Source organism: Hibiscus syriacus, unplaced genomic scaffold, assembly GCF_006381635.1.
Source record: "Hibiscus syriacus cultivar Baekdansim isolate YM2019G1 unplaced genomic scaffold, ASM638163v2 tig00110847_pilon, whole genome shotgun sequence".
NCBI lineage: Eukaryota > Viridiplantae > Streptophyta > Magnoliopsida > Malvales > Malvaceae > Hibiscus > Hibiscus syriacus.
In genome coordinates, this window is record NW_024062888.1 from 286,969 (window position 1) to 297,568 (window position 10,600).

Here is a 10,600-nt window from a genome sequence, read left to right on the forward strand (position 1 = left end):
GTCGGATCGGGCAGGCGGGTCAGCTCGACCCGGTTATGTAAAATTCCTTGGATCAAGTGGGGCGGTGCGTGACGTCGGCGGCGGGCTCGGGGTGGATGGTTGAACACTCCTTGTTCGATCCCAACATCCAATTCATCAAAAATTAATCCAACATATATTGTTAAATACCACAAACAACCGAAAAGTGACCTAACTTACCCCACCGCCGATGACTGAGGAAACAACAACAATGGATCGACCCAAGGGATGGGTTTTTTTGCGGGCTACGACAAGGAGCAAGCTAGTGCAGGCGATGAGTTATGTCGGTCACCGGTTCAGTTGAAATTTGCAAAAAACTGAGGCACACGAGGGTGTTTTCGTTGAACTCTTCAACTACTATACAGCGAACAACTTCGGTTTACGATGGGATAAGGGTCGGGTTTTGATCAGAGCAAGAAGACGGTCGTTTTGGGGGTAGCGGCGTTGGCTAAGGTGGTCAGATGGCGACGGAATCATGGGAATGAAAGTCGGCGGGGTTAGGATTTTAGGGGGAATTGGGGATTTTTGCATCTGATCAGGGGAGGGGAATTGATATTAATTTTCCCGAGAAATTGGGAAGATTTAAGGCTAAGTCCCTGAACTTCCTAGATTTCCAAAACTAACCCAAAATTTCATAAACTAATAATTTGGTCCTAATTTTCATTTATTACAACTTTAATTCGATACTTTATATTAATAAATTTTTACCCCTAAATTGTGGTGTAACAATATTAATAAATAGGCTTGACATCCATGGACATCAACTTAAGCACTTCCACCATCATTTCAATGCACTATTTCACCGAGAAACATTCTTTCGTAAATTTTTACATATTATTTGATCATTTCAATGCACTATTTCAATGGACGAAGCATTGTTGAGGTCTAAAGAAGTATCAACCCCTGTAAAAAAAATTATAGTCGATAAATTTTTATCTAATAGTATTTTAATTCATGTAAAAATAAATATTTAATTTAAAAATATAAAAAATATTAAATATTTAATTAAGTAGGGACCGAACTAAATAAAGATAATCTCATGTTCTCAAATTCTTAGTCTAAGAATATTTTAAGTCATTAAAATTTTAAATATTAGATAAATTTAACATTGTTAAATTTTGTGTTTAAATACCTAATATATCTTTATATTTTTCTTGAAAAGTTTAATATTTTGACTCATGCTAATATATAGTTATTCTGTCCCTAGTCAATAAAGGTTATAGGTTTGAGCGCATTGTTTATCGTTTATAAAATATTTAAATATTTATTAATAAATGATTAATTTTTTTTAAAAAAATACTAAATTATAATCACCTCAATTTATTAGAAAAAAGTTACCAAATTTCCTTCTCTACCTACAAATCTATTCTAAAACTGAAAAAACAAATATTTTAATTTAATTTAATTTAATTTGTAAATCTATTTCTAACCCGAACCAAACCCTAAATAAACCCCACAATCCAGCCTTGCCACCTCTATTGCATGTCCCTTCTCTCTCTCAGTTTTCGTCCTTAAATCCCAAAGCAAACCCCAAATCTTCTTCTTCAATCTATGGCAGTTGAAGCTTCGCATCTCAACCTCTTCTCTCCTCAATTCTTAGCTACCAGGTTTGCTTTTAAGATCGAAGCCCAATGCCCATAATATTTAGTCTCTTACATTTCCCTTTGTTCTTTTTCCAGGGAAATGATGATTCCTTTTGAAGCAAACGGGAATATGTTTGAAACCCGGATGGGATATGGAGTTCCATTATCGACTGCGGCGGCGACACAAGGATTGCTTCCTTCGTATAACTCTTTGGTTACCGATCAAAAGACTGTTGCACCGGCGATCAAATCGGAGAGTACTTTGACGTGCAACAATCTTCCATTGAAGCGTTCTAGAGACTTATTTCAATGGCAGCCCCATAACATCAACGATATTTCCTTTCATATGGAGCAGCAACAGTTTGATATCGATCGCCTTATCTCACAACATGTAAGCCTTTCTTTAAGGATTTAATTGTTTTCTTAATCGGTTGAAATTCAGAAAATTGCATGTTTTGAATTTGATGGGTTTTGGGGGTTTTTTTATTTGATGTAGATGGAGGAAATGAGGACGGAAATAGAAGAGAAAAGGAAGAGGCAGGCCCAGAAATTAATGGAAGCCGTTGAAGAAAGAGTAACGAAGAAACTAAGAGGAAAAGACGAGGAAATCGAGAAGATTGAGAAATTAAATTGGGCGCTTGAAGAAAGGGTGAAATCACTTTGCATAGAGAACCAAATATGGCGAGACTTGGCTCAAACCAATGAGGCCACCGCCACTGCCCTCCGGTCCAACCTAGAACAAGTCCTTGCAGCGGCGGCGCAGCAGGTTAAGGTCGGCGAGAGAAACCCTGGTGTCAGATTACAAACGACTGCCATGGCAGATGAGGTTGACGATGCACAATCATGTTGTGACAGCAGTTGGGAGGTGGAGAGACGCACGCTCTTGGGAGCGGCGGGCTCCGGCGAGAAGAATGGAGACGGCAGCAGGCTATGCCGGAACTGTGGGGAGGAGGAATCCTGTGTGTTGCTGTTACCGTGCAGGCATTTGTGCTTGTGTACCGTTTGTGGGTCTCGCCTTCTTATTTGTCCAATTTGTAAATCTCCAAAGAACGCAATCCTTCATATCAAAATGTCGTAAAATAATAATGCATGTATTTACGGCGTTTAATTATTTTTATACAATAAAATATTAAAATATAATATACAATAATAGATCTATAAATATTTTTTAGTCCATCACATGTATATATCAACAACATAAATTTTTCATCCGAGACTAATATAAATAAAATTTCAGAATAGATATTATTGATAAAATGAATAACTTCAAAAAAAAATTAAATTTCAAAATCAACATTTTTTCCCGTAAAACACAATTGCATTTGTCATTAATTTTATGTCAATTTATATTTATCTATAAAAAATATATAAATGAAAATAACATTAAAGTTTAAACTCATATCCAAGAAAATATAATTTAAGATAGTTAAGTTTTAAAATTATATAAATTATCAAATATAAATATAATTGTTAATATTTTCAATTAAATTAATGTTTAGGATTTAAATCATAACATCAATTCAATCATACGTTTAAATGTTATTATAGATATATTTCAACGAGAGAAAATGATAGAATAATACAAATAGGGTGTAGGACCCAAAGAATAAAAGTAGTAAGTGGGATTTATGCTATCGGTGAGTCGCATGATAGAACAACAGTTGGCGCATGTTAGCGAAGTGAGTTAAAAAGGCAAATCCAGAAAGGGTGTAGGACCCAAAGAAGGGCACTTACCCGACACATTAGAGAAGGAAAAAGCAAAGGCAAATAGGGGCGTAAGTTGACGCGCGCCGTAAACGGGTGGAGTCAACGGGGAAGTTAAGAGAGGGACATATGTGTACGTGAAGTTTCGAATTTATTTTTTTATTTGTATCGTATTCATCGAAAATATATTATTTTTAATATATAATCAAGTATTAAAATTTTGAATTATTATACTAATAAGGTTAGTTTAAGTAGTAAGCAGTTTGATATCGTTTATAAACAAGTCTCGAGTTCGAATATTTGTGTATGTAAAAAATCTCCGTTGAGAGACTCACTCACTAAAGTTAGGTGTGTTGTCTGGGTCGGTCTGGATTAGTCAAGGTGAAACCTTAAGAACCAGAGGACAACCAATTTTTTTTTTTGAATCATTATCCTATATACCGAAAGGAAAATTATTTAATATTAAATATTATTTAAATAAATATTTTTATAGAATCTAAATTTTATCTGAAGTATATAAAATAGTTTCACTAAAATTTTCAATCAAATAAATATTAATATAATACTAAAAATATAATAATGTGGTGAAATAAATATAAATAGTGTAACCAATAACCAATCAATTGGTCTAGTGGGATGAGACACTCGATTCCTTAAGTAAGGGCAGGGTTTCGAATCTTGGCGTTTGCATATGTAGCAAAATGGGTTGAGAGGGTCGCCCCCCATAATAGGCCTCTGCAAAATCCGATCTTGATGAGTCGGTCAATAGATCAGATACCAATGATTAATTAAAAAATATAAATAGTATATATTTATATATTATGTTCTCTTTAACCTATTATTTCATATAATGAAATAGGAAAATTGATAAGACATAAGTTAGGTATAACTATAATTGTGGTAGCCCTATTCTATCATTTCTTAGTTAGTGTGAAATGTGAATCAAAACTATGAAAATTAGGAAGAGAAAAAACAGAACCTTAGTGAGAAAAACTTGTTGATAGGGAACATATCAATGGAGAGTAGTGGGAATCAAGTTAAAAGCATAATGATTTTGATAGCTCATGTTTTTCAAATCCAATGGTAGGGTAATATTGAGCATAAAGGAAGAAGGTTGAAATCTCTAACGCCATTTCCTTTTGAAAGGTGTGGTGTGGTGGGTTTCAAAGATAAAGAATCCCACAAACCCTAAAGCAAAGAATGCATGAAACCATCATATCTTCACAATGAAGGTCCTTCCACCCCTAAGAGTGAATTTCAATGATCTTGTGCCATGACTCTACTTTTCACATTGGATTTCAACAATTTTGTGGGATAAGGCAAAAAAATTGGAGAGACTTTTTTATTGCAAAATCAATCCAACAAAAACCCACCTACTGAATGAAACATTGGAGAGAATACTAAAGATCAAACATAAAAAAAAAAAATCTTATTAACAATAATAGATTTAAGGTTCGATCGACATATGTGATTTTTATTAATCTTATTAACAATGATAGATTTACGGTTTTACCGACATATGTCTTTAGTTGTAACTTGTAACCTCCTTTAATATAACCTTATTGCATCCACTATTTTTTTCCCTAGATTGACTCTTACATTGTTGTGCAAGGGTACATATAAGCTTCTTCCAATAATTCAATATCCATGTGCTTAAGCAGTGGTGAATCCACTCTTAGTTAAGAGTGGGTATAAAATATAATTTTTTTAATTATTTATTTATTATATCGATTACACCTGTGCTCATGTCATACGAAAAGTTTATGTTACCAATATATATATGGTTTTGTGGACTCAAGTAAAAATTATTGTAATCTCCTGTCCATACCATTTAGAGGTTCTTAGGGATAACGTTAACAAACCCAACGCACTTAGTCCCCCCATTATTGTATTTGGTTAAAATCATTATGCATTGTTTTTTATCAATCTCTTTCACAAATCACTATGCATGAATGTGTACATTGTCTAAAAAGTGTTTGTAATAGTACTATCTTGTAATGGTTTGTGTAACTTTGAGGTTGAGGGAAGGGTACAAGGTACGATATCTAACAATCAATGCGATGGAATAGGATAATGTTGTACACATATAGGGCAAACTATATATCCCAAATTTCACGAGAGAGATTATGATTGAAGTAAGTTGAGATCAAATAGGTTATTCTCTTCTACAGTTGAAAAGGACAATACAATAAGATAATTGATGTAAAATGTTTTAAGATACATCAAGTTTTCGAGATTTATATATACCGAATTATAATATATACATGAACTAAGTTAGTTAAGTGGTTAGAAGAATGATTGTTGTTCTTAGAGGTCACAGGTTCGAACATCAGATACTACAGAGTATTTGAGCGTTTATTGTTAAATGATTAAAAATCTTTAGAACATAAACTATCACTTGTAAGAACCTTAGATTCATAAAAAAAAATATGAGCATGGTAGATGAAAATAGTGAAAAATATATGAGCACGGTAGATGAAGATGACAATACAAAGATCGGAAGGAAATATGGATGGTACTGTCATCCAACATCATAAATGCGTCACACATAATGTGCTGTCCCTCCGACAATTCATTAGGCAATTGCTAAAGGGGTGACCACCCATATTAATAATGGACCATCCACAGTTTTCAAGTCCCTATAAAGTCACGACTCATACATGATTAGGACACCAGTATGCTTTTCTTATACGGAGTTTCTTAATCAAATCTTAAGACACACATTAATTTACTATTAGAAATAATAAATATGATAACCGATATATACTAATATTAAAAATGTCTCTAAGAAAAACTTTGATACAACTTTAAAAGGATAAAGGGTACTATTTCTGTTTTTATGAATTCAACATATTAAATTGTTCATGATTTTTTTTTATTTAATTATCATATCTCATCTATTAATTAATTAATTTAAATTGAATATTATATATTTTCAGTACTATCGGTTAATGTTATTATCAAAACATAATATACAAAAAATCTAATCAGAATTTGGAAGCATACCTGAATTCATTGTTAGAGATTGACTAGAAGGTTGAGATTTGAAGATTGTTTTGAAGATTGAAATCTCTCAAGAAGATTTTTCATTTAAGCTAACCTTTATAAAAATTGGATATTAGGTCCATTTACTAAGTATTTATAATTTTTTCCCTTAAAAAAATACAACTTATAGTATCTACATTTTGTTTTCATGACACTTTAATATTTATGACACATGTAACATAATTGGTCACTTACTTTTGTATCATACTTTATGATAACATTATATATTATGCATATATGTAAATAATTATGGATTTTAATCTAACGACTAAAACAAAAAAATTTTGAGTGTTGTGTTAACTAACAGTAGGATTAACTATAGGGTTCAGCGTTTGATCGAGTTGCGTCAAATATTTTGACTTGATGAGTCTTATTTTATAACTTAAACTTGATATGAATCTTTTTCAAGTCCAGCCGAGTTTATAAAATTTGAGTAAAGTCGAGTTGTTCAACTTTCTGTTTAAATCTAATCGTAAATATTTGTCATATTATGATATTATTTGATTATTTAAACAGTTTTCTATATTCATATACAATACATGCATATTTTTTTTTATTTTTTTTCATATGTGATAGACATATATCATACAGAATCGAGAAGCTCGACTTAAACTTGAAAATCAATCCATTAATTACTAAAAAAATTGAGTTATTCAAATTACTAGTTCAATCATTCGAGTTCTATTTTATAACTCGAATTTAAAACTTTTTCAAGTTGAGTTTTGAAATTACAACTTGAAGTCAATTCAAATCAAAAAAATAAAATTTTCGAGTCGAGTTTTGCTCATCCATTATCGGGTACAACGTGGTACCTTGACAACATCAACATGTTCCAATTTTTCTTGTATTAACGGAAACTGGTTTCAATTATATTACAGCATGAGGATCCCTTCTTTTTCATGACACACAGGCAGCTCGAAATGAGAGGGAAAGAGGATTGTATGCAATAACATTTTCTGGCGAAATATTTATGGCAATCACCATAACGACATTGGTAACTACCTGTTGCGTTTTAAAATCATTAATTATGCTGCAAGGTAGGGTTTTTTTTTGTCTTCTTAGGCTGTCCACCAAATGGACCATGTTTAAACAGTGGGATAGTGCTCGGTTTATTCAAATCTGGTTCAGTCTTACAATGGAAACGTGGACCCGTTCTTGCCAGGCTACACATGTCCCATCCAGGGGCCCTTCATTAACACATTATTCAGAAGAAAAAGAAAATTTACATACAGAAAATGAAAAATCACATTATGCAGAAGATAAACATCAAACACTACAGTACACGTCTCCGCCTTAGTAAGACAACAAAAAGAAAAAGGGAAAAAAAAAGGGGGTAAAACTGAAGCATTGGATCCAATAATTATTTATGATCCAAACAAGTTCCACATGTACAATAATGAAAAGGACACATGTACCATCTAGGTCTAACAACAAGGAAAAGGGATCATGATCTATATGAATAAATAACCAATGAATTATTGAACCATTGCAGTAGTTTAGGACTGTAGTTCATATCTATTTTCAATTCCTCCGAGTCTGCTATCCTTTTATTTTGGTTTCTAGTTATTGGATTTAACGAAGCAGTTCTGTCAATTACCAAATACAATAAACGGTGGTATGGTGGTTGATTGCTCAGGATTGATGATGTTCTGGAAGTTTAGAGTTACAAATTTTTGTTAAGGACTAAATTGATGTTTTAAATTTAGTTTAGGGGTCAAATTGGATATTAGACCTGACCATTTTGTGATTTATCAATAATTTTAATGACTAATATATAACTTTTCAAAACTTTAGTGACCATGAGTACATTTCACCCTAAACTCAAACTAACGGTCCTTTTCTTATCCTTCAAACATGGCCACCCAAAGAAAGATCCACGAAAGATAAAAAAGTAAAATCTTCCCCATCATGTCATTAACGCAGCGGTTGGCACAGCATTTAACAATACAAATCTCCAAGTACAGAGTCCACCTTTAATGAAAGGGTTGAAGAAAACAACAGAGACTTTACCTCGGCCGTGGGGCAAACATGTCTCCTTCTGTCTTGTTAGAATCCTCTCCACTTCATGTCTGTCAAAGATAAGATTAGGCACAGCTTGAAGAAAGTAGTAAAAAAAAAAAGTGGAAACCTTTAATTAGCACTATGTTGTGAGCAGCATATTGCATATATTCTTAGCTAATCAAAACAAGCTAAAGTTCCTTTTCCAAAGTAACAACACAACAACTTTAAGAAAACAAACAGTTTTACTCGGATTCGGGCGTAAATGTCACAAGTACGACTTCAAAACGACATATCCGATTCGTGTATTTGAAGGGTTATACCCCAATGCTCCTGTCTAGATATGGGTTGAGCCTGTCATGAAAAATAAGAGTCAAAGCAAACAGTGACTTCCGCAGAATAAGATACTTCCAATGATTCTCGCCTTCTTTTCCTTCCCATTCAATGAGAACTGGTGTTTTTAACCAAACAAGAAAGGGAAGAAAATATCTAAAAGAAGTGAAATCTTTTTTATTTCATGAATCTATTCCTATCAAATATGTTGCTTCTCGCATTGCTTTCATTGCTGAAGTATGCAATTATTTCAGGTTTGTACATCTCACAAAGTTCAGATTTTGTTGGAGAAAAAATACAGCATCATCAAGTGCTTAATACTATAATCTTTCACAAAGATCATTGATGAGAAAATAGTAAAAAATAGCATAATTGCAGAGAAGTCGTCAAGGTCCCTACTTTCTATTTCCATGGGTAGACCCTTTCATCATGATTTTATCAAACACACAAATGATTTTCCCTAACATGCTTTCTGGTCAACTCAAACCAGTAAGATCCATAGGAGCACATAGATGAGTGCTTAAAAGATCAAGAAAATGCAGTACAGCAAAGTCACTATGGAGTGATTTAGTCCCCAGGCAATACAATGTATTGTTTGTGGGTATTAACAACCATCACTTGATTTATCAACTTCATAGCACTAAATAAAATAAAGCAAGGCACATTGTCTAGTTGAGTCGGAAAATTAGGTATAAAGGTACAAATCTAAGTCAAAAGGAGGAAACAGTAGTTCTATGCATCTATTAGATTAAAAAAGCACTTATGTTAGACATATACCTATAACCGACACTCAAACTGATACGACTTGCCATTTTTTTATGCAATATGTAGCTCCTAGACCTCCCTAGTTCAATCAAATATAGCAATAGAATTCCCAGATTTTATACGATAATACACAACTGAAGATCCATTAAAATCATCCTGTTTTCCAGCAGAGACCACCATTACTTATAAGCTGAGGATTCGTTCTTGGTTTTCCTTTTATTTCAACATTGTAACATAAAGTCTCAATAGCCAGTACCTATCATAAGATGAGAGCATGAACTCAAAGGAAAGCCGGAACACGCATTACAATTAAGTTGCAGGACCAAAAAGATATAGAAAAGAAAGGCATTCACAAGCATAAAGTTCTGAGCTTCAGCTTAGAAATGGGCGCAGTCATTTGGCTACTTACGTGAAATAAATGTCAATACTACATCTGACAGTACCTCTTTTGCGGAATTAAATAAATGATCTGAATCTGCATTCTGCCACAACAAATTACAAGCTAAACAAACTTCATTAGATAGCAAATGAATAAGCATACACTATGAAACTGCTTCAATTACATAAGGCTTCAAACAAATGACCCCTTTATTATAGGAGGTCCAATAAGCACTTCACTTTAGTTGCAGAGCATTCTTCATCTGGAGTTCTCTAGCCTTTGTTGTTGACCCTTGTTAACCAAATGTAGTTTTTTAACGAATCACTCCAAACTTAGGAAAATGGGAGAGTTGGATGATTGAGGTTCTTTCCATTAACAATAACAGTAGGATTTATCAATCTCCGCACAACATGCTGCAATTTTAGCAGTGAACTTCTTCGACATTTATGGTTAAAGGACAGGCCGCAAAATTTTCTTCAGTCTCAACAGGGAATGAATGCTGAATACCAATGAGAAACATAAGAAACTTTTACAACCTGCACCCGAGAGAAAGTGGCCTCTGTTTGCCCTGCCTCTTTTTTTTTTTTAAAAAGTGATGTATTGTCCAGTTTGTTTATCAAATAAAATAACTAGCATAAGAAAAACTAGTAACTCATAGCAGAAAATGGTGCCGTGCATACTCCACTCTCAATGAGAAAGACGGAAAGAATTCCACCTTCTCTGGTTTTCTGCATCCAAATGAAAACTGACATATCTGTTACGTAACAAGTAACAA

General features: G+C 33.3%; 1 protein-coding gene across 1 annotated transcript; it reads left to right on the forward strand.

The window, feature by feature from the left end:
- Nucleotides 1–1,489: 1,489 nt before the first annotated feature.
- LOC120143397 (probable BOI-related E3 ubiquitin-protein ligase 3) lies at nucleotides 1,490–2,748 on the forward strand. The gene is made up of 3 exons (XM_039157727.1): nucleotides 1,490–1,625; nucleotides 1,698–1,992; nucleotides 2,098–2,748. The coding sequence occupies exons 1-3, from the start codon at nucleotides 1,570–1,572 to the stop codon at nucleotides 2,677–2,679; spliced, it is 933 nt and encodes a 310-aa protein (XP_039013658.1). The 5' UTR covers nucleotides 1,490–1,569; the 3' UTR covers nucleotides 2,680–2,748.
- Nucleotides 2,749–10,600: the final 7,852 nt, after the last annotated feature.